We start from the raw sequence: 24,610 nt of genomic DNA on the forward strand, positions 1-24,610 counted from the left end.
TCGCCAGTTCCCATTCAAACCAATGTCCCACGTTAACATGGGAAACCAGATGTTACCCTGTGAAACGGTTAAAATCGCTCTTAAATGGTGTCAGATTTATTAGAACAGACGACGATGAAACAAAGAGGGTTAATAATGATAACAATATTTATTTTTTTTATGTGTAAAACGTATTTTCTTTAATCACTGACAATTCACATTTAACGAATCTGCTGAAAAGGCAAGTAAAATTATTCACATGCACGCGCACATCCCCAGTTAACATGATCCCCAGCTGATCCATAACATCGGATGAGATGGGAGGGGTGCTAACTCTATAAGCAAAGCTAAACAACCTAATACAACTTGACTAAGATACATAATCTGAGGCGGATGCACTTCTACCATGCTGCATACCTTGACATTATCGATAAATCGGACCTCCACGCAATTACTAGTTTTGCCAGGATCCACGCAGCGAGAAAAGATGTCGTCGATGGGGGCCGCCATGTTGTATATTTACATAACAACCTCTGAACCCCCAGGACTGACCAATTGCGTGCATTTTATAAATCTGCCTTTTATGACAACACTGTACATCATTCATACATATATATATATATATTATAGAGCAAAATATCGATGCTGTCAGCTAATAATACCAACTTAACGCTTTAAAGAGGAATTGTAGGCATGAAACCTTTAATAAAAACAAAAACAAATGTAAATGTAGAGTTGGAAGGCGGGGCAAGAACGCAGATAGCCAATCAGCGATTAGCTTATTCTAAACAGCCAATCAGCGTTCAGTTTATTCTCTTGAATTCTCTACAGCGGTCTGTGTTGTGGCGGGTGAGGTGAGGTGAGCGATTCCTCACAAAGTTTTGAGGGTTCGACCAAACTGAGCCAAGAATAAAGTTGTGTGTGTGTTTATTTGTTTTATTATTTATTTATTTATTTTTTCGTTTTTATGTGGAATTGACAGGTCTATTTACAAATGTTGCTGGCGGAAGTGAAAAAGCTGAAAGTGGCCGAGTTGCGGGCCATGTTAACGGAGAGAGGATTGGACTCGAAAGGCCTAAAGGCCGAGCTGGTGGTTCGGCTCTTATCTGCAATTGAAGGCGGTGTTGAGCCCCTCAAAAGTGGAAATGAAGGGGAAAGTGCTTGTGAAGCGACGGATCAGATGAATAAAACGCCTGCAGAAGAGCTGCAAAAGCCGCAACTTTCGGAATATAAACACGGCAAGGAGCCACCTACAATATGCACTAGTTCCTCCAAAAAGAGTGTGCATACTTACACTGATCAAAGCACACAAACTGACCCACAGCAGCTTTGCTCATGCACTGCCCCTAGAGACATAAAACAACTGACCTCGCAGACTGTTATAACAGATCACTGCAGTTTACAACAGTCAGCTGCTATTGTAGATCCCGTCGTCTTGGCAACCGCTGCTACAGAGGAGGAGAATGCAGAGTCAGGATGCACAGCATCAGTCTCTGCCATTTTAGAGTCAGTAGCACCACACGAACAAGACCAGTGTAAGTCACTTACTGAATTCCTATGCTTTAAGACTAATGTTGTAGGTGTCACCCTCAGTTAAGGTACGTTACTGTTCATGATCATATATGCTGATGCCTCTCTCCTGCAGTACACCACAGAGAACCAGATGGACCTGAGACAGTGGGTACCACCCTGGAGGAAAGTATGGAGATGAAGAGGCCTCATGAGGAGAGGGGCAGAGATTATTACGAGTTTAAAGAGGACATATATTACAAAAGGTACTGACGTAGATCATTAGAATAGCTATTGGAAAGAACGCCATTCTTTCTTAAGTTTTTTTTTTATATATATACTATTTTGCCCTGCTTATGATCACCCTTACAAAATGTGCTGTTGCGGTACCATGGTACAGTGATGAGATCAGATCATTATGCCATATACCATGGTGCTGTATTATTACTATATTCATGTATTTACATGGAACTCCAAGGTACTTCATAGAATGCCATGGTATTATCATGTCCCAGAACAATGGCATTATCTACATGACTATAGGAACATGGTAGTACTTTTTTGTTAGTGCATTACATAAATAGTAGGGCTGTGAACTGATTACACATTTGTAACGAATGAATCGCACAGTTTTCTTTGATTAATCGCAATTAATTGTGATTAAATTATGGTGCATGATACTGTACATTACAACAAACATAACCAAATTAATTAGAAATATATTTACTTTATACTTTCTCAAAAACCTTGCAAGAAATTGGTTAGTCATCATTTATTTTAATTATTAAAATATGTACATGTTAAAATATATTAATTTTATTTTTTTGCAGAGAGAGTTAATTAGATGTATTTTTACAGGTATTAGTCTTTGATTAAAGTATATGCCATAAAATCAGTGAACATCTGGTGTTTTACAGTGGTCTTTTTTTAATAATAGGATGAAATGGGCAGATTCAATTCATATCAAACTTTATTGGCAAGAGAAACTTAAGTGTAGATTGCCAATGAATTATTAGACAATATACATACAGGTTTCGCTTTTGACAGTGGTTCGGATGAAAGTGAATGAGCGTTTTCGGGCGATGCGAAGAGATATGGCAGCTTACCCATATCTTTCACACGGCTTGTTCACCGCTTGCGGGAGAAGTCTCCATTCTCCATTCAGTGAATCCACTCCCGTGTATGTTATGCCTGGGACGTGCGTCGTGTGTAATGAATTATTACACGGCTCTCTGGAATACTCTATTCTGATTTTTCAATGGTGCCATCCAGCGGTTAGATATTGCTCTGTAACAACAGCACATCCAGGGATTTAGACGTGTCAGACCGCTCATTCGGGTTCTGCGAGCCGTCTCTCCTGCTTCTCTGATCACTGTGCGATCTCTACAAGTAAGCTAATAAAAGTAATTTAAACTCAAATCAATGTTTCATGTGCATTTACTGTATTTATTTGGCAAGTAGTCTTGTAATAGGCTGAATAATGAGGAGTCAGATGGTCATTTTTACAAAGTAAACATCAACAGAACTCCGACACAAACCAGAAGTTGATTCCAGCTGTTCAGCGATTTCTTTCTTAAATTGAATAATTTCAACGCAAATAAATATTTTATGTCCATTTATTTATTTATTTGGATTGTAGCCGTGTTATAAGCGGGATAATGTACTGACTGTACATTATCCCGCTTATAACACGGCTGTTATCGCAGGTTGTTATCGCAGAATAAACCCCTTCAGGGTGATTCAAGACCCTTCCGCTTCATGTCGGGGTCCTGATCACCCTGTCGTGGTTTATTGTGCGATAACAACCGTCTGACTGTACATTACCCCTTACTAAGCATGCCCTGCTCCACACAATCAGTTTCTGTATGAGGATGTGCAGTTGAGTCGAGCATGTACCTCCTGAAAATTTATATATTCCAATTTTAACAGCAAAAAGTGGGGAAAAACATTAGTGAAATTTCGCACATTGTACAAAGATGCCTGGGTGTGTTCCTGGCCACAGCAGATGCCCTAACCCCGCTCTCACCCTAATCAGAGCATGTAAGGCTGAGTAGCCTGCCAGGAAAACACTCGGGACACCTTTCTCCTATCAAGTGAAGGCCCAAGTAAATAATGCAGACACTGCATTCATTGTGTTAATTTTTTTAACACGTTAAACCGAAAATATTAATGGCAGAAATTAACGCGTTCAATTTCCCAGCCCTAATATATAGAAACTTATAGTAATGGTTTGACCTTTGATTTTTTTGGTATTGTGTTAAACTTACCATAACTATATGATTGAGTGTAATTTTGTCTGAAGTTATGATTGTAGTCTGATTCAGTATACTGTACAAAACAGATTTGAGCATTTCTAATTTTTGTTTATTCGTTTGTTTTACTCAGAGCTAAGACACCAGAGCCTCTGCCGGAAACTGGAGATGATGCTGAAATAGATTTTGAAGATGTTCGACTTGATTTCTGTGAGTTCATCAAGATCCATTTGAAGCTCAGATATTGATTAAATAATATAAGAAAGTCTCTTATCAATCATGTTTGTGTTTTTCAGATAACTGTGACCTGCATTTTGAAGTGGGTTCCGATGGAAGCAGTGGACAGCCTCTGTTCTGGGAGAAATTCCCTCTGCTCTGGTCAGGGTGTAGAATGACCCACGGATTTTGTCAAGGAAAGGTTGGATTCGAAGCCAAGGTGTGAAATTGAAGTTTGAATCCTCTAAATGTAACATTCAGCCTTTCCTCTCTTTCTTGGATTCAATCACAGTTTATTTCTGTCTACAGTTTGTGAAGCGTCTGTCAGCACCTGCATTAGGCACAAGTTTTGATCCCGATCTGCACGTGCTCCGAGTGGGCTGGTCTTTGGACAGCACAAGCCTTCAGTTAGGTGAATATAATATAATTAAAGAATATTCTGGTGGGTTCCTATTATCAAAACATTATAGAAACTGTGTATAAAGTGTACTGGTGTAGACTAAGTCTTATACAGCAACATAAAGGACTATTTGAAATAAAGAATTCTTTCTCCTGAATATTTGATTCCCACTTATCCCCAGGTTTTTAATTGATCTCATTTTTTTTTTGCGCTCTCTCGTTCTCTCAGGAGAGGTGAAGCTGTCGTACGGTTTTGATGGGCGGGGGAGAATAGTAACAGGAGGAAAGGAAGAGGAATTTGGTGAGCCCTTCTCAGAAGGAGATGTCATCAGCTGCTTTGCTGTGCGTTTCGAAACTCATTTTGATACAGTAAAGTCGTTTATAGGATGCATACTTAAAACACAACATTATTCTTGATGGGTTGATTCATTTCAGGCTCATTATCAGTTGGTGTCCTTTTCCTTCCCCAGTTCATCAGTGAGAAAGGAGAGGCGACACTTTCATTTCACAAGAACGGACGATCTCTTGGAGTGGCATTTCACTTGACTTCTCTTACTCTTGGAGGTCAAGCTCTCTATCCCCACGTACTTTGCAAAAACTGCTCGGTTTCTATAAATCTAGACCCAGAGACTACTTGGCATCCTTTTCCCGCTGGTTTCAGCACACTGTTTACCCTTCCTCCTGGTCAAAGGACTCGTGCCCCTTTGCCAAAAGCATCTAAAAAGGACTGTGAGGTGAGAAAGATTTAAAGAGTTCTAGACCCTTAAACAAAATTAAAAACACTGATTAAATCTCTGTTTCCATCTCTCAGGTGTTGATGATGGTTGGTATGCCTGGTTCTGGTAAGACCCACTGGGCTCAGGCTCATATGGCCCAGTACCCACGGAAACGTTACAATCTTCTTAGTACGAACTCTATTTTGGAATGCATGAGGGTGAGAAAAGACTGTTTAAGATTATTTTATGTAGACGCACAATAACAGATACTTCTAGTGCAGTGGTTTTTAACTGGTTTTGCTTTAAGAATAATGTCCTTAAAAGTCAAACATAAATGGCATTTTTATATATATATATGAACTGCATAAGCCCAACAACATGCAAAACGATTAACATGTTTGGTTTCCAAACATCATGGTTTTTGAGGATGAGTGCATGTAATGCAACCTGTCCATATTGGCATCTGCCTAATTTGGCTAGCTTCTACCATATGACTGATTCATTTGCACCAAAAGACCTTAAAGTTTGACTGGACGCTCTGCCTGTGACATCAACAACAAAAGACATGGGAAGCATTTTCTCCTTCCTTTTGAAAAGTTGATAAGTCTATTTTTTTTTTATATGGTTGCTTTTTGCATTTAGCAATTTTCCCTGCTGTCCGCGACACCATCGGAACAGATCTGTGACCCACCAGTTAAGAACCACTGGTCTAGTGTTCATTGAGTGCAGTAGTAAGAAATACAGGATCTTTATCATTGGCCTAAATCACTTCTGTCCCTTATAGGTGCCCCCTGGTGCCAATCACAGAGAGCTGATGCTGCAACAGGCCACTCAGTGTGTCAGTCAGCTGATCAGAATAGCTGCAGCCAAGTGGAGGAACTACATCCTTGACCAGGTAATGAAGGATACATATGTGGTCCAAATATGATGGCTAAGGTGGGGTACAGCTTAATGAATTGTCTGTTTATACATGTTCTCACTCTCGACCCTCTTCTCAATCCCAAGGCCAACATTTATCCATCTGCCCAGCGACACAAGATGCTCTGTTTCCGTGGTTACCAGCGAAGAGCAGTGGTGGTTTTTCCATCAGATGAAGTATGGAGGAGACGTCTCGTACAGCACCAGGAGGAGGAGGGCATGGCGATTCCACAAATGTCTCTCCTCAAGGCCAAAGGTCAGACATCCACACTGAAACAAGATTTTTGTAGAAAAAAGAGGATTCATTTGCATAAGTTTGAAATGGCATACTGCTGTACTTCTCATACTAGTTTTGCAGTACGCAGTGTGTATGCTGTGCACAGTAGGCAAGTTTTCTCTCAGTACTACATTTGTCAAAATGTGTATTGTATAATGCAATGTGCTCTACATTCCATTTGCAATGTGACCACAATTTTATGTTTTATTTATTATGTACATCTTTTTTTACAAAATTGGAATAAAAATGCAAAATAACCACATTATAATTTTACATGCAGTGCAGGAAGGTCATGTGATAAGAATATAGCATACAACTGTTTCAAATGTTTTCTGTTGCATACTGTTTTGCATGCTATTTTTTAAACAGTGTGCAGTATGTAGTACACAAGTATTCCATGAAGGACCTCTCAGTGAGGTAGAAACAAGAACCATTTCTTAAAGGAATAGTTCACCCAAAAATGAAAATTCTCTCATTATGTATTCACCCTCATGCCATCCCAGATGTGTATGACTTATAGGCTTTTAGGAAAATATCTCAGCTCTGTAGGTCTATACAATGCAAATAAACGGTGATCAGACCTTTGTAGCTCCAAAGAGCAAATAAAGGAAACATAAATGTAATCCATAAGACTCCTGTGGTTGAATCCATATCTTCAGAAGCAATATAATAGGTGTGGGTGAGAAACGGAACAATATTTAAGTCCTTTTTTTTCCTTTTTTTTTTTAACCTTAAATCTCCACTTTAACTTTCAGTTGTGAAAGTGAAACTAAACAGGCACCACATGTGACTTTCAGATGTAGAAGTGAAAGTGGAGATTTAGACAAAAAAAAGACTTAAATATTGATCTGTTTCTTACCCACACCCATTATATTGCTTCAGAAGACATGGATTTACACAAGTCTTATGAATTTCTTTTTTGCTTCCTTTGTGATTTTTTTGGAGCTACAAAGTTCTGATCACCATTCACTTTCATTGAATGGACCTACAGAGCTGAGATATTCTTCTAAAAATCGTTTTGTTTGTGTTTTGCTGAAGAAAGAAAGTCAAACACATCTGGGATGGTAGAGGGTGAGTAAATTATGAGAGAATTTTCATTTTTGGGTGAACTATTCCTTTAAAGCAACTGCTGACAAAACTGGAATGGGCAACCATTTTTTGTCTCTCTTCCTGGTTTTCCAGTGAGCTTCACACTACCAGAGCAGGGAGAGCACCTGGATGAGGTTATGTTTGTGGAGCTTGGCTTTGACGAGGCCCTGAAACTCTTAACAGATTATAAAGAGGAAGCACGCAGCCATCTACCCACACCTCCCAAACGCAAAAAGCACAGGCACGGAAGCCAAAAACACCTCATCCATCATTATGGTAATAATATGCAAAAAAGAAAGAGATGCTATGCATTGACAAATTTACTTCTGCTGTTGTATTGTATCAGTACTTAAATCATAATGTTGAATGCAAAGGTAAGAACAGGCAATGTCATTTTCTCATTGTTTTGTCGAAGGATGGAGAGGACCACCATTGAGCTGTCAGTTACACAATCAAAACTCATTCCAGAAATTTCATGTAGGTTTATTTCACTTCAGTGAGCATTTCTTACACCATTAGATATAAAAAACAAAATTGACCCTGAAATATTTGATGTACTGATTTTGGTGTTGATCATGGTCTTAGGGTCGGCATCTGTCTGCTTTTGGTCAGTCTTACGGATGCAGCAGCGACCCACAGAGATACCGGAAGTATTATAGACCATATACTGGACAGGTGAGAAAACATTGATTTTACAGAAATCCCAAAATGTCATATTGGAATAGAAAAGGGCCATCCCCAAACTGTTGGCACAGCATTATGATTTATCTTCACAGAAATTATTGGAGTAGCAAAACCCATTAATTACAATCACTTATGACTATAATAGTGGATAAGCAACATTCAAAATGTGATTATACTTGGGCTAAATCATTGTTTTTCTTCTTGCAGTGGAACTTGTCTGACCAAAACCAGAATTATGGCAACCTAAATTAAGGCTTTTCAACATAGCACAGCTTTTGTTAATCACTTTTTTGCTGTTTTTAATGAAAAATCATTATAGCAGGGTAACATGATCACCCCAAATCTGTCCATGTTTTGTTTTGGCTGGCAATGCTTTAGCCTTTAAAAATGATATGATTGGATCTGTTTTTGTAATTTCATTAACCATCTTTCATCACCAAGATTTAGTCAAAAGCAATGAACTATGCTTTTGTTTTATTTTATTTTTTTATTTAGATGTTCCTTTTTTTGTGATTGTGTCATTCTTTTTGAAAACTGACTTTCACTTTAAACCCAGAACTGTTAGAGCATATTTGCGCCAAATGAAGAGGTCTTGATCATTTGTTCTTAGTTTTATTTTAACTATGAAAATATGCTGTATTCAAATTCACTGAGGGGTCTGTTTACAAACGAATACATTATATAGAAAACTCGGCAAAATATTTTACATGCAATCAACACAAGAACTTTTGTGTATATTGAAAATGGCTAAACCTTTTACCACCCACTAGTATACAAAATAGAAGACAGTACATTCATGATTTTTATATATATATAGAGAGAGAGAGAACGAGAGAGAACTGTTGTATGCTAGACAACTCAGAATTATGTCATGGTTGTCATTTTGCAAATAGCAAGTGATGTGTTCACTCATCTTTGTGCTGATTGTTACTAGTAGAGGTTGTTTCTGTAGTATATTAGCAATCAGGCTTCACTCTCTGATACAGCAGCACTGCACCCTTTGCTGAAGGACTCATCTAATTGAAGTATTTCCTGGAGAGAGTTTTGCCAATGTCATATTACATTTCTGATTAAATTTTAATATTTCCTCAAGATCTTTCAAACTATGGATCTCCAGAGCAATGTTATTACAATGTTAAAACTTGAAAAATGCATTGATTTATGAAAGCTGTCAGAAATTCTAAGATATAATCAGGCCTAACTTTTGAAATATTCAGACAGTGTCTTGTAATCAGTTCTCATGTTATGCCAACTTGTATTGTCATTTTACTTGTATGTTTTTGCTCATGAGTGATTATGTAAAAAGCTCAAAAGGATGGTGTGGTTGATTTCATTGCATTATACAAGTTGACCTTACTGCTCGACTAAGAAACAGTATATCTGTGAATTCATGCACCCCAGGACCCCCACGTCTGTAGAAATCTCTCATTTCCTCTGTCATCAAAGAGCCCCTTGACAGAATAAATGACACTGCTTTGTAGATAGACAATTCATCCTCAAGATTTTTAAGATTAAGACACCATAGTCTGGGTAAATCAACACAGTTCTGATTACCGAACATAAAACTCAACACTGGGTTGGCCTGCACTGGTGTGGTTCAGCGCTATTCCCATGAAAAAAGGTTTACTTAAGGAACTGAGAGGAACTTTCACCTGTAGCGAGAGTAAGTAAATCTATAAAAAAAAAAAAAAAAAAAAAGTAAAAAACTATGTATGTGTAGAAATTTTAAAGCTGATTTTAATGCAATAATGCATGCAAGGATGTCAATGGAGCACATGTATGCCACATGTACATGATAGAATGTGTGTGTAAAGTGACAAACATCACAGATACTGATCATCACTGATCTCTGCACACATAGAGGAGATTTCTGAAACAATGGCTCTCTCTTTACCCTGCAGAAGCTCAAAATATATGCTCTCCTCAATGACCCACTGCTGTACACACCATCTACAGGCACAGGGAGATATTAGTACCGTGTGAACATATGGCAGTTTCAACATACATTTTCCAAAGAATGTGACATGCCAGGGTCTATGAAGAAGCTACGGTGATCAGAGTGATTTGTAGAGGGTTGCTACTAGGGTGTATTAGGTGGTTGCTTATTAGCCCAAGTTAAAGAGCCCACGGACAAATCTCATCACATTCTAGTCCCTGTGGAAAGTCTTTGGGGAAAATGGTTATTTAAATGAATAATAGCACACATCTGCTCAACAAGCCACACAATATGAGGAATCATTCAGGTCTGTTAATGTGATGCGCCTCAATGGCCTGAGGCTGACTACATATAGCACAGACCAATCAGCTTTGACCTCAAGTAGATTTCAGCAACAGTTAAACTGGTGAATAACTTGCTATAAACATTTACTTATATAATTAATTATGCTGGTTTAAAACCAAGGTACTGTTATTCTACAGACATGGTTTAGGGTTTTTTCAAAATCCCTAAACCATGACTAAATATTTGGACTGTTAAGTCGTAGAGCGTTCAAGCTACTTCCACGAAACTTGGCACAGACCTTCATTCTGTTCTGACTCGTATTGCTATGACTTCTCTAACTGATCAGCGTTTCAGTTTTCATACAGTGGTCAATAAAAAAATCCCCCAAATCCTATTGACCTACACTGAGGAATGTTCAAACAGGCCAAAACTATTTAAATGGTCAAAAAATGCAAAAATTTAAATGTAGACAAACCCATACAAAGCCTTTATTGTCTCTCTCTCTCTATCTATTTTTATCTTTTCTATCTATCCTTCAAACTTCAATGTTTTAAAACTAACTTTCAGACAAGGCTTTGTCAAGCCAACATCAAAGTTTGTCTTGACAAGCTTTACTTATCTAGTTATTATATATATTTTTCTTGCTAAAACTGCATATGCGTATGGTTAGACACAAAAGATTATTTAACTTAGTAGACCAGAGACCAAAAACTTCAGGAACTGGCTTTCATGTAATGGTCAGAAGTTTAAATAAATAACAAATAAAATTCATGACAATAAGATTCACACTTTGATATTTGGAAAGCACAATTTTTTTTATTTAGACAGGCGGGATAATAAAGTGGCTGGAGCAGTTCTGCAGCGTGTCAGCAATAGAACGGGGGCATCTGTTCACTGTCAGTGTAGACAACATCACTGATTATAATGGAACTGATTTGCTATTGATGCGACACTTGCATCCGGAGTAGAGAGGGTGTAACAGTGTGAGAAGTTATGTGGCAAAGTTTAACACTCAGGGTTAAGGGTTTGTTCAAATTAGCAATCAAGTCAACCAAAAAGTTTTGGTTGAAGCCCTTAAAAATTCACTAAGGACACCACAGAACTATTTTGTTAGTAACAACTATTCATTTCCAACAAACCTCTTAGTGTATCTCACCTTTGGCTCCAGGTGCTCACCAGGTATGTCTAAGAGCCCTGCTGCCTCTGCCACCTTCTGAATTCTCTTCAACAGGACAACCTCTCCATCTGAGGTTGCCATGACAGCGCAAACCCCCAGCGGCTATGCGAGGAAGGCCTGGGGATATGAAGATTCAGCCTATCCATGACTCTGCAGGTTCCCCACCTCTAATGACCAGTTAATCTTGAGGAAATCTTTATAACAGGTCAGGCCTAACTGTAATTTCAGCACACATGATTGCTCATCTTTTGTTACTCTAAGGGGCTGGAATTTTCTGGGACCCCTCTACAGTTTTTAAACTGGTCTCCTTCACCACAATATAAGTGCATTAGTTTGGGGGGGGCGGGGGGGGGGCTTGTTCTCGCAGGTGTCCTTTATCCGAGCTGATACACTGATGATTGTGTGCATCTGTTGACCATTCAGGGCAGTTGACAGAGAGCACGGCTGAATGCAATCTGAATTTAGCACCATTGAAGAGCCACAGTTCTTTTGTCACTCTATGGCTTCAATGTGCTTCTCAATCTCTGGAAAATTTTGCAGATTGAACCTAGAGTGGAAGTGCAGAGAGTAATAGACTCCCTATACAGGGCAAATGCAATTAAGTGTTTCTTTTTACATTACAATATAATGTATAAATGGGAATTTGATAATCAAATTGATATGAACTCAAGATTTAGGTAAAAATATAAATAGCCTACATGTACTGTATAAGGGAAAGTGTGTATATTTTAGATTCTGTAACTGGTCACAATTTCTTTAAAGTTTAAATGTTCCAGGTTCAATACAAGTTACACTCAATCGACAGCATTTGTGGCATAATGCTGGTTACCACAAAAAATCATTTGTATTCGTCCCTCCTTTTCTTTAAAAAAAAAAAAAAAAAAAAGTTTTTTTGAGGTTGCAGTGAGGTACAATAAGTACAATAATTCCATATAGTCTCTCAATCAATATTGAGGCCATGTATTATAATAACACAACAATTAGAAAAATGCAGTTTGCTAGAAATGTACCTAAATACATAAAATTAGGTAGTAAGTAGAGCTAAGAGGCTCTACCTGTCTGAAATTTCTACATTTTATGTTCTCCAAGGGCTTGTAATGGTGCACAGTCAGGGACACCTCTGAATCCATGAGAAAACCCTTTCAAACTGTCTCTTCTCAGACCTAGCAATTATGTAACTGATTATATTGAGTAATCTGTAAACAAACATTGGCTGTGTGTGTCTCAAAATCTAGTGAATTGCCCATCTACACAGCATTTTGGAGGCCCAAAAATAATGTCTAATTTCACATCTCACAAAGTTTTGAGACACAGCCAGTGTTTGAAATCAGTTCTGAGGCAAATTAAAAGTGTTAACTCTCAAAATAGTTGAATTAGCCCAAAGTCTCTCTAGCAAATCGCGAGAATATTTCCAGTCATACAAGTGCAGCTCCTATCTACTTGAATGGAGAAAGACCAAAATCTCAAATACGGTTGGTCAAGATTACTATCAAAGAACATATTTCAAATCAGCAATAAAATCTGACAATACTGGAATCATAAATTGTGATTCTTTACCTCATTTTACGCTAAAAAACAAGCAATAAATAAATAATTCGTAGCTTGTATAGCTAATGCGCATGCGTGTTCTAATGTTGATTGACAGGTGATGTCTGTATCTAAAAGGGGATTGGCTCTGTTAACTGTAAGGCGGGACTTCATTTCTACATCTGTTGATCGTTGGGCGCCAATTTCTCCCATTCATTTGAATAGAAGTTAACTTTAATAGAAGTTATTTTACAAAAACATAAAAAAAAAAAAAAAAAAAAAAAAAAAAACATACTTTCCAAAATTTTGCAAAGAATTATAATTCTTTTTTTTTTTTTTTTATTATTACAACATAACACTATAATAAATACTTAAACCTTAAAGCTAGGTTTTCTTTAGTCTAATTAAAAAAACACTGATATTACCAAGTCAGTTCTGTTCATCGAAAATGAAACAAGTTTGTTTGCTGTATTTCTTTTATTTATTTTTTTATCATTTTCATATGAGAATTATTTACTCCTGTACACTTTTTTTGTGAAACCAAAGCCAGCCTGACCAAATGACATGGACTTAAATTGCATAAATATGTGATACACATCCTCATCTACTTTCATACAGTTAATACAGACATATCAATATCTAGTTGCCCACAATTAAAGGGCAACTTATTTTCTGGACATCAAGAAGAGAGAGGTTGCCCATGAGACAACCATCTGCAATTCCCGGGTTTTAAAAAACAATGTAAAAGTGTTCTGATAAGACAATAGAACTATACTTTTCATATTCTGTCCAGAACTAGAAGCTTTAAAATGTTTGCCATTCATGTTAAAGAAAGTGCTAGAGAAGACCACCAACAAAAAGAAAATAACTTAAAACAACAATTTTCCATCAAACAAAAAATATCCTTCAAGCCAATCAAATATACTCCTACAAACAAAAAGAGGAAAATACAGGAACACAAAAACAACTGAAATGCAGAATTCATCAGTAAATTCTTAACATTAGATCAGATAAGAAGGTAATGTTGAGGGGGAAAAAAAAAAAAAGCATTGCTGCAACTCATCTGATACATGTGGTCAACAATTTATCATCTTCATATTAAGATTGGCTAGTGCAAAAAATGGGCCAGTATTTTACAAAGCAATGTATCACAAAAAAATAAAAGATTCAACAATAAGTTAATCTTTAGCGACAGGTGCATTTAGTAGCAATCATCTCCTCATATTCCTTGTAGGCAATAGAGCCATCATTCTCAATGGTCAAAACACTTAAGGGATTATATTCTGATGGTACACATGAAGGCCTGGGGACAGAGGAGTCTAGCTTCTCATAAATGATATTCTGAACCATTGTATGTATAGGTGACCCATAGATAAACCCCACAACCCTTGGGCAAGATCCCTTACAGTACCTCGGATTGTATTTGTGAGGTGCTATAATCCAGTGGTCCAATTTGAGCTGACTGAAGCTCACTCTGAAATCATAGAGATCACAGTCATCTGTTGGAAAGTCATACATTGGGAGGAGATCTGCCAAACTAGTTTCTGGACTTGCATTGGTACTCTTTAATGTGCCACGTCTCTTACGTGAGGTTGGCTCCCATGATCTGGACTTTCCATCCCAGTGGTTTGATGTTAGGTCTACCATCCTACTCTGTGTGGCCTTTCTCTGGTAGGCGACCTCACTGGTATCATTCAGATACAGAAGGAGGGATGGAGACCTGTGAGTTAACTCCACTGGGCTCTTATGGATCTGGCCTCCATGTCTGGGGATCATATTTTCAACACAGGTCAAGTTGATAAGCAGATGGATTTCCTTCTTATGGGACTGGATGAGAGGATGGAGGAAGGAAGTGACATCCACCTCCACCCAGCGGCGACGGACCCTTCTCTCTGTGTGGACACGGAAGCTGAGCATGGGGACAGAGTGGTGCGATCTCAAATGGTGAGAACACATCTGATCGTTTGAGGTTTCCTGTTCCTTCACGTCGAGATAACAAAGCGATGTGAAGGGGGTGATGTGGTTATGGTCGAAGGAGTAAAGCAGGACAGACTTTAGTAATTGCTCCTGAGACCTCACTCGATTAAGACTGTAGGAGATATCCTGCATGAAAAATTCTGCAGAGAAAAAACACAGCACTGAGAAACAGAAAAATAAAGTTGAAAGGAATAGTTCACCCAAAAATGAAAATTCCTGCATCATTACTCATCCTCATGCCATCCCAGATGTGTATGACTTTCTTCTGCAGACCACAATTGAAGATTTTTAGAAGAATATCTCAGCTCTGTAGGTCCATACAATGCAAGAGAATTTTGACAAAAACTTTGAAGCTCCAAAAAGCACACAAAGGCAGCATAAAAGTAATCCAGACTCCAGTGGTTCAATCTGTCTTCTGAAGCGATCTAATTGATTTTGGGTGAGAACAGACCAAAATAACTCCTTTTTCACTGCACATCTTGCCATTGCAGTCTCTACGCACGATCATGATTTCAAGCTCGAAAGAGTGTAAATTACACCTCCTAGTGCTTGGCATGGTCAAAGAGACAGCTGATGTCTTGGTCTGTTCTCACCAGTGTTATTATAGTTAACGAAAACAAACTAAAAAACATTTTCATTAAAGAAAAAAGAAAAACTGAAACTAAACTAAAATACTTATTCATAACTCCAAAACTAACTAAAATAAAAACATAAATTGTCTCAAATTCATTTTAGTTTTTGATATACTATAGGGCAAATATGGGCAATACATTTTCCATTTCTTGACACTTTTAATTATGATCCAAACACACATAACCTAACATTATACCTTTGAAGAAAGCTTAGGATGTCTTCTACTTTAGTCAAAAGCAAAAATGAAGAAATGCTTACTACTGGGAAGTGGAACCTCCGAAGACCCTCTTTTTACCAAATTCCAGATTTTTTAAGCAGTAAAGTGGGACAGAGGAAAAATTATTCTGTAGAAAATATTTACAAAGCTAATATTTATATTTTCTTATACACTTTTACATAAATCATAATGTAACATTTACAAGTACTACACCTCAAAATTTGTTGTCATTTTCTTTACCATTACTTTTCCCACCGGTGGTCATGAAATGAGCTCTGCCACACATCCCAAAGTAAAATCATCAGTTTAAAACCTCAAAAAGTTAGAGATAGTTTACCCAAAAAATGAATCTCTCAATATTTACTCACCCTCATGCCATTCCAGATGTGAATTACTTTCTTTCTTCTGCTGAACACAAACAAAGATATTAGAAGAATATTTCAGCACTGTAGGTCCATACAACAGACGTCAACAGGGTCCAAAGCTTTGAAGCTCCAAAAAGCACATAAAGGTAGCATAAAGTGGTCCATAAGTGGTTTAATTAATGTCTTCTGAAGTAATCTAATCGGTTTTGAGAACAGACCAAAACGTAACTCCTTTTTCACTGTACATCTTGCAACTGCAGTCTACAGGAACGATCATGATTTCAAGCTCGATTATACTTACTAATAGAGTTGGCAGAGTTCTAGATGGCACTAGAAAGTGTAATCGAGCTTGAAATCATGATCACCAAGGAGACTGCTGCTTTTCAGTAAAAAATGACTTAAATATTGATCTCTTTCTCAACCACACCTATTATATCACTTCTGAAGATATGAATTTAATCACTGGGGTCTTATGCATTACTTTTATGTTTCCTTTATGTGCTTTTTGGAGCTTCAAATTTCTGGCCAACATTCACTCGCACTGTGTGGACCTACATAGCTGAAATATTCTTCTAAATATCTTTGTTTGTGTTCTTCAGAAGAAAGAAAGTCATTCACATCTGGGATATCATGAGGGTGAGTAAATGATGAGAGAGTTTTCATTTTTGGGTGAACTATCCCTTTAATTGTTTACTTCCCAAAGATTAGTTTAATAATGATATAATGATTTATAATGATTTGAGGAAATTCATATGGATACAGTGGGGATTAAGTTTAAATGTCCTTTGTCAATTTACCCATATTCACCCTGTATTATAACATTTGCAACATTTACAATCCAAATTAAACATGATAATACAACTAGATAGAGGTAACACAAGACTGCCATGAGAAATGTAATGATGTTAGACTTTTTAAATGATACCAGTAAACACTCAGCTTTGGCAGCCATAAAAAAAAAAATACTAAAACTAAAATAAAAACTAAACTGAATCTGAGAAAATTCAAATGTAACTAAAACTAACAGTATAACTGAAAACTAACAAAAACTCAAACTAATTTGGAATGACAAATTGAATATAAAATAGAAATAAAAAATCCAAAACTATAATAACACTGGTTCTCACCCAAAACCAATTGAATCACTAGACATTGATTAAACCTCTGGAGTCTTAAGGATTTACCTTTATGCTGCTTTTATGTGCTTTTCGGAACTTAAACATTTTGGTCACCATTCACTTGCACTGTATGTACCTACAGAGCTGAGATATTCTCCTAAAAATCTTTGTTTGTATTCAACAGATGAAAGAAAGTCATACATATTTGGGATGGCATGAGGGTAAGTAAAAGATGAGAAAATTGTAATTTTTGGGTGAACTATTCCTTTAAATTTTATTCACAGTTTATATCATTTACTTTTGCATCAGGGTCAGAAATTAACCTACACTCAAGATATTTAGTGAATTCCTCTTATTTTTGTCTTATTTTGTAATGTAGATATATTATGCAATATTCTTCTAAGTGTAGTTATAAATGGGTTTAGTGCCAAAGGGCAAATATTACCCCTTAAAAAAAAAAATGTAAATTTTTGACACTCATGAGCTGTATATGAACAGTATGTGAGTGACAATTTTAACTGCATCTCCATAGTTATTGGCTAATATTCATACTGCTTACTGCGCAGTTTACAATGAATACTGCCTACTATTTTCAAAAAATATTATGCGATACAGTACCCATTATGCAATGATAAACAATTCAAACAGGAGTGCATGTTTAGTTCCATGAGTGGCATCCAGTTATCATCCCGAAAATTATAATAATAATAAAAAAACATATTTTGCACTTCTAATTCAATTTGGTGTGAAAACAACTGATTCAAGTCCATCAATCAAACTGGAAATGGAAGGTCAAGTCAAGCACATTGTATTATGCATCACAGTATTTGCACAATTTGCTCTGTTGCATACCTCACATTTTGGGAAATGCAATAAGTTATTCCATGCATACAAAATATTTGCATACGGTGCACAGTATGCATACTGTATAGTGCAGAAATAGTAAGACTATTATGGTAGTGTGCTATTCGAACAAAGCCAGTGTTTTCCCATTAGGCTGTTCTATATGAGGTGGGGGACACTACTAGGGCACCCCGGGGTAAAAGTTACATTTGTTTTAGTTTTTTCTCCCAAAACACTAAATAGCAACAAGAACTACCACTATGCACAGTCACTAGATCATTACGTCTAATGGCTAAAGGCTGATTTTGAGGCAAATTTATGTAGCTAAAGAAAATCCCTGAAATTATCACATTTATTTTGAGACAAAACACTTGTTATTTTCTGTTTTGTTTAAAGTGATTACAAAGGTTTTTCAATAACTGTCCAATCCGTGAAAGGGTAGTATTTGGGGTAAAAAGCCCCGTTGGAGGGGCTAAAGGCCCCCATAAAACACATGTTTTTTTTTTTTTCTCTTAAGTGAGGCTAAAAGTTTTTTTCAAAGTGGGCTCACATTGACTGATAAAATCACAATGGAAAATATTTTGTTTATAGAATACTTGAGATGTTATGAAATGCCAAATGTGTTTAAAAATTAACAGGAAATGGTGCACCCTTTGCAGTAGTTATTTTGAATAAGCATCATCTTAAATTGTTACTTATAAGCATCTTGCTGTCTCAATTATTTGCATTAGTTGAAAAATTTTGTACTATAACTATTGCCCCCATTTCTACACAATATCACTATGAACCCCCTGGGGGCAATTTTAAAAAGGATTTTAATCAAAACATTCACAAATTGTTGCTCCATCAATATTCACTAAAAATAAATAGATATTTTTGCTATCTTGATATATTTTGTGACCAGAAAAAAGCTAATTGTTCTTATGGCAGGGTGACCAGATGTCCCAGTTTTCCGGAGACAGTACCAGTTTTTGACGGTCTGTCCCCGACTGGAGCTGTCCCCGGAAATGTCCCCATTTTTACTGAGCTTTCAAAACAGTCCGCTAAGTGAAAATACATGGCAAGAAAGCCCCTATTGAAGCCTACCGGCAACAAGGTTAATCGTGTGCCGTTTATTTTGACCAACAGAGGGGGCTGCTCGCTATAGCAGCTTCAAGTCATTCGTCTTCCTTTACTTATTACTTGTTCGTGCCAGTTTTGCCATTAAGAACAGGACCAGGAAGTAAACGTTTGCAGGGTAAACTTCAACAGCGGTGAGATCACAGCACATATTATTTTAATTTACCCATTTGCTCCAAGCATTGGCGTAGAATTGGGGGAGATGGGGGGCACATGTATCCAAATGTCTTCAAATGGATATAAAGCGTTCTTAAATTTTAATGCAGATGCATAGAGGATTCGGCGTTCAGAGCGTCAAGCGCCCCCTGCAGGAGTAAAACTTAAGAGACAGTCAGTGGCTGACAACGTGCAATTTCACTCTGTAGGTGTGTTCTCACACAAAACCTTTGTATGAATTTAGAAAACATTAACATATCACATGAGTCATATGTGGAGTCAGTGAAGATGTTAAAAGCGTCCATAGAAATTATCAGTTGTTTTTAATAGTGAGGAAAGCAGACAGGCATTTCAGTGTATAAATATTTAAGAGTATGCAATGAATATACTTTTTTATTTACATATCTGTGCATTAATTTGAACTGTTATTTTGCACTGTGTAATGTGTTGTGATGAAATTCCCCCCACCGGACCCACATTTGTTCTCCCTCAGGGCCGGCCCGCAGCATAGGCAAATGCTAGGGGCGCCCAAAAGAGTTGTTTTTTTATTATTATTAATACTATTTTAATAGTTTTAATAGAAATATTACTAAACAGCGAAAGCCCCCACAACAACATCACTACATAGCTTATTAGGCCATATTTTCTAGGCCATATACATGTGCACAGTTCAGTTGAATATAATGTTTATCTTCTTTAACTTAATGCTGTTGAACTGAATACGAAGCAATAACCACAAAATAATTACCACAAAATTAACATCAACACTGAAATAAGAGCGCGTGTTTTATCTGTCAATCAGATGCGCATGAAAGATGCATTCCTTACTATAACAACAATAAACTGCGGGCGCGTTTTCTCAGAATCATCATTGTCTGGTAGAAAGAAAAAGTAAAAAAATAAATAAAAAAAAACTGGTAGCATTTTATTAAAATTAAAATAAAATAAAGACCGTCATGGAAAGCAGTAGAGCTATGTTATAAAATGTTCGGTGTAAATATAGAAATAAAACGAATCATGTTAAAAATTAATGTTTTCATTTGTAAATACTCTGATGGTAATGATGTAAAAAACAACAAAAACAACAACAACAACAACAACCCCCTTAGTTACAAATGGACTGTCTGATCCATGAGAAAGTGAAGTTCAATGAAATAATATTCATTGTTAATTCACAGCCTCCCCCCTTCTTTAATACAGATAGATCGATCGACAGATCAGTGGTATGAACACACATTGATCAGTGGTGCGTAGAATTGGCTGTGATGCAAGGGGCACCAGCTAAAATCTTGCCTAGGGAACCAAATTGGTCAGTACCGGCCCTGACTGCAGGTAAAGATACTTTCTAAATAAAAGTGTATCAAAACTCATTACATGAAAGCACTTAAAAGTACCAAAACCAAACCAATACCATGTTTTTTGGACATGTTCTTTGGAGTAGCCTACCATATAAATACCATGATATAGGCTTATTGTATTATAAAAATACCACGGTTTTAACATACTGTACCATGATTCTGCCACAGCAGGCTTTTGAGTAAGGTAACTTTGATAAACCATCTTGTGCTGTATAATGTGAAATTAATGCTACACAATATACTGCATATAGGCTAAAGAAAATGATGCTCCTAAAATCACCAGAAATGAATGCTTTGGTGCTGTTTTTGGAAAATGAATAAATAAAATAAATAATTTTAAACCCCCTACAACATCATAGTACAATAGATTGTGTAACTGATGGGCCCCAGACTCTCCAGTAATGATGAACGCCTATAAATGTGCCTGCTGTGAAATATACTGTACAATGTGAATAGATCTTTAGGGCAGTGTGCCTTTTTTTTTTTTTTTTTTTTTACATCTTAGACCACTTGTCTTGGTTTATGTGCACTTTACATTAAAGTTATTCCTATATACAGTGATACCCATTTATGATGCCTACTTAAGAAGCCATAACATGCACTTGCATACTTCTTCCCAACATTGTTATAATGAATGTTTTTGCTAGTTTGGGTTTACACACATTAGGATGTATTGTGTGTTAATTTGTACAATTTTTTGTGTAAAAAGTAATACATAGCTCTCTAATAATTTTAGTGGTGGGAGGGGGGTTACTGGAGGGTCTCGCCTAGGGTGCCAAATGGGGTAGGACCGGCACTGGTCCCCTTCAATGTTCAAACCAAATCTACGCCATTGGCTCCAAGACCAAAAGAAAAAATCCGCTCTTACATTCGAATGACTTTCCAAAAGAGTTTAAAGAATAGAGAGCGGTGGATTAAGGCGGTGGATTGTCAGATGGGAGAAGATTCCAAATTTACTGTCACTCTCTCAGCAGCTGTAATAGAAACCCCTTCACAGCTGTGGTAATTCATTTTTTTAAACTAATTACAGGGTAATATAACACAAAGCATGAAGTTATACATTTACAATCAATATTTTAAAAATGTATAAAATAAAAAGAGAGATTTACGCTGATAATTATGGTGGAAATGCATCATCACAGTCTGTGAAAAAGGTCTATTGAAAAGAAACATCACCATTGTTAACAGCTTCAGTTAATAAGTTATATTGTTATGTATTATATAAAATTAATGTATTTAAAATAAGAATACAACATTAATAGCATGGAAAAATAAATGAACTGTATAATAAATTATCTGCAAAGAACAACAATAAATGTAAATCAGCACATTACAGCATAGATTACATTGCACCTTGCTGGGAAACAAGTGACTGAGAAAAGCATCATAATGCATACGAGTTGATCAAAATAAAAGGTATAATTAAGAAAAACAGGTCCATATGAGATAACTGATAGAAACAGTTCGGTGAAAGTGTAATAATTATTATTATTATACAATATTGAATATCTTTGTGTCATGACTACAATGTGGAAAAAGTGTTTCTTATGATTTCAGTTGTAATGCTAAGGGAAATGCTCATTTCTTTTGAAATTCCTCTGCCAGTTTGCCAGCAAGCAAATTAGTAGATTACCATCTTACTTTTAGGAAAGCGCCAAGTAAAGGTGAAGGAAAAGAGGAGAAGAGAAGAGAGTAAGAAGAGTGATGTAAAGAGTGTGACCAAGGCCAGATGTCCCTGTGCTGTGGAGTCAGCTGCAACAGTTCCTATATTCAATCATTGTTTATATATGCTAAAGTTCACTTTTATGTGACAGTGTCATCTACTGTATACAGTGTAGAAAAGAATGAACACATGTAACAGAAGACAATTAAAAATGATCAACTTTACCTGCGTATCGGAATTTCATTGAGACATATTCAACAGAGTATGATATAGGCTACCACAGGTCATCACATTACTACATTCGCCATGGTCAAAATGCATAACATCCGAATTGTCCACCTTTTTTAAATCATAGGTAAGTAGCATGTGCAATTTCAATGACATATTTACCACTAAAGTAGAAATGTCCCCGTTTTTCATTTCAGAAATCTGGTCACCTTACCTTATGGTGTGCCTTTAGCTCCATCCTACCCTTATTTTTAATAGTATGATCAGTTGCAATTTCAATATCAGCTGCTACCTGACACTTCAAATGGAACAAAAGTAAACTAAATAGGCTCATAACAATGTAAAATTTTGATGCACATGGTTCTAAAGCAAATACATCTATGAAATTATACGTAGACTATGCATATTGGATTGAATCAATTAGAAACTTCACTGATATTTGAAGCATACCTCGGTTTTGTTCGAGACACTCCTCTCGAGGTGTGATCAGACGGGCGGTGTTGTACAGGTGAGAGGCCTCGCGACTCCTGTCGTGTTTCGATGATAATTTATACAGTCTCTTCATGTAGCGCACATACCTGGAGTCAGGTTTGGCTCGTGGTGTAAAGTCTCCCCATGGATCTTGCTCTGAAAGAGCCTTCAGCAAGGGGCTCAGGATGTTGCCATGATGAAGGGAGACGTCGGGCTCGACAGATTCGTTTTCAAAGTTGTAGCACGATGTAACTGACAGGCCGATAACAGCGATAATGATAAGGAATCTGGTTAGGGAACTAAGCGCGCCACTTTTCGAAAGCGGCGGCGCCATTTTAAATACAATCCGTCAATTTAGGGAACAGTCCCGGTGAAGACTTTGGGAGTCTTTGGCCAAACCAAACTTCCGTCACTCTTACCTGACAGACAGGTGTGCGCAATCAAGGCCAACTCTTTGCACAAAAGCCGGTGTAGAGATACACAAACTGTGGATCAAGCCATCTTTTCAAAGGCTTTCGTTTCACACCTCTCAAACAACGTGGTTTCATTTAGCCTAATAATAATAATAATAATGTACCTACTCTTCTGAATATGGACCTCCCATAGCTAAAAATGACTAAATACAAATGATTATAGCCTAGAAGAAAGTTATGGTTTAGTTTTAACACAAATGAGTGAGTTCGGATAATAGGAATAGCGATATACTTAATAAGTCTGTTTAAAATGCAGGATTAATCATAAATTTAGGGGAGCATGGGGAGGCCAACCCCATTTATCTTTACTAAAACGAACCGATTTCAACTGTTTTTCTTTTTGTTGTGTGACGGTCACATTAAAACTGACTTGGAACCTTTTTATCAGGCCTTCATTTATTCTTGGTACTTTTATATGCATTTTTGTGCACCTACTGATTTTACTGTTTTAGCCTTGATCCACACCCTAAAGTCCATTACTATAAAAATACAAATTTTTACGTTAAAAACTATAAAACAAAGCATTAAATAAACATGAACCTTTTCGACATGAAAATTTGACATTGAAAATGGTCCATTTTTCAAAAAAACAAAGTAAATATAACTTGAGAGCAGAATACTTTAGTTAAGAATCATTTCCAATCAAGCTTTAAAAAAAGTGTCAAAATATAATTTAAGTGTGTGTATTTAGGATAGCCTACATGAAATGTTAAAGGTGCAGTATGTAAGATTCAGAAACCCTTGTTATTAATGACACCTGTGGCCGTTAAGTGAACTGCAGCTAGCTACCTGTTGCTCGTGCGCGCACTCACGCACACACTCCGTAGGGACACGAGCATCGACCAAAACAATGACGTAACGTATGCTGACAGGTGAGGAAGCGTAATTAAAATTGCACAGTTATGATTGTTTTAATACAAACTTTGAGACTGTATATTATATTTGACTCTCCAGTGCTGGAACAGGGCTAAAACAAAGTGTGGATATAGGTCTGCCTATGCGAGACTGTAGATTGAAGTAATCAC

The 24,610-nt window shown here is 36.9% G+C and overlaps 3 protein-coding genes and 1 pseudogene across 8 annotated transcripts in view; 1 reads left to right on the plus strand and 3 right to left on the minus strand.

Moving 5' to 3' along the window:
• The window catches only part of LOC127418362 (histone-lysine N-trimethyltransferase SMYD5-like), a 42,361-nt gene extending 41,765 nt beyond the window's left edge, over positions 1-596 (minus strand). For all 5 annotated transcript variants that reach the window (XR_007893416.1, XM_051658968.1, XM_051658969.1 and 2 more), the window contains exon 1: positions 397-596. Coding sequence is in view for 4 of the 5 variants with exons in the window: in XM_051658968.1 (XP_051514928.1) it covers positions 397-489 (93 nt within the window). In the remaining variant the exon portion in view is untranslated. The remainder of the gene's footprint in view (positions 1-396) is intronic.
• Positions 597-727: 131 nt separating this feature from the next.
• Positions 728-9,326, plus strand: LOC127418359 (heterogeneous nuclear ribonucleoprotein U-like protein 2). 2 transcript variants are annotated; one of them, XM_051658952.1, is made up of 15 exons: positions 728-838; positions 962-1,514; positions 1,625-1,754; positions 3,874-3,950; positions 4,037-4,176; positions 4,266-4,368; positions 4,585-4,697; positions 4,826-5,089; positions 5,167-5,289; positions 5,856-5,966; positions 6,077-6,245; positions 7,449-7,631; positions 7,771-7,832; positions 7,941-8,030; positions 8,247-9,326. In XM_051658952.1, the coding sequence occupies exons 2-15, from the start codon at positions 974-976 to the stop codon at positions 8,289-8,291; spliced, it is 2,151 nt and encodes a 716-aa protein (XP_051514912.1). In that variant the 5' UTR covers positions 728-838; positions 962-973; the 3' UTR covers positions 8,292-9,326. The 2 variants fall into 2 exon arrangements, with proteins under 2 accessions (XP_051514912.1, XP_051514914.1); XM_051658954.1 differs by having other exon boundaries at positions 814-833.
• Positions 9,327-9,369: 43 nt separating this feature from the next.
• On the minus strand, positions 9,370-12,567 carry LOC127418365 (uridine diphosphate glucose pyrophosphatase NUDT22-like; annotated as a pseudogene).
• Positions 12,568-14,149: 1,582 nt separating this feature from the next.
• LOC127417937 (growth/differentiation factor 9-like) lies at positions 14,150-23,446 on the minus strand. The gene is made up of 2 exons (XM_051658214.1): positions 23,092-23,446; positions 14,150-15,081 (listed from the first exon to the last, which is right to left on the minus strand). The coding sequence occupies exons 1-2, from the start codon at positions 23,444-23,446 to the stop codon at positions 14,150-14,152; spliced, it is 1,287 nt and encodes a 428-aa protein (XP_051514174.1).
• Between the last annotated feature and the right edge of the window lie 1,164 nt (positions 23,447-24,610).

The sequence above is a fragment of the Myxocyprinus asiaticus genome, chromosome 27 (genome assembly GCF_019703515.2).
Source record: "Myxocyprinus asiaticus isolate MX2 ecotype Aquarium Trade chromosome 27, UBuf_Myxa_2, whole genome shotgun sequence".
In the NCBI taxonomy this organism is placed as follows: domain Eukaryota; kingdom Metazoa; phylum Chordata; class Actinopteri; order Cypriniformes; family Catostomidae; genus Myxocyprinus; species Myxocyprinus asiaticus.

Coding starts and splice junctions, on each gene's coding strand:
- LOC127417937 (XM_051658214.1), bottom strand. CDS start 23,446: ATGGCGCCGCCGCTTTCGAAAAGTGGCGCGCTTAGTTCCCTAACCAGA. Junction 15,082..23,091: donor GTGTCTCGAACAAAACCGAG/GTATGCTTCAAA, acceptor TTTTCTCTGCAG/AATTTTTCATGCAGGATATC.
- LOC127418359 (XM_051658952.1), top strand. CDS start 974: ATGTTGCTGGCGGAAGTGAAAAAGCTGAAAGTGGCCGAGTTGCGGGCC. Junction 3,951..4,036: donor AGATGTTCGACTTGATTTCT/GTGAGTTCATCA, acceptor TGTGTTTTTCAG/ATAACTGTGACCTGCATTTT. Junction 7,833..7,940: donor ACTCATTCCAGAAATTTCAT/GTAGGTTTATTT, acceptor TCATGGTCTTAG/GGTCGGCATCTGTCTGCTTT.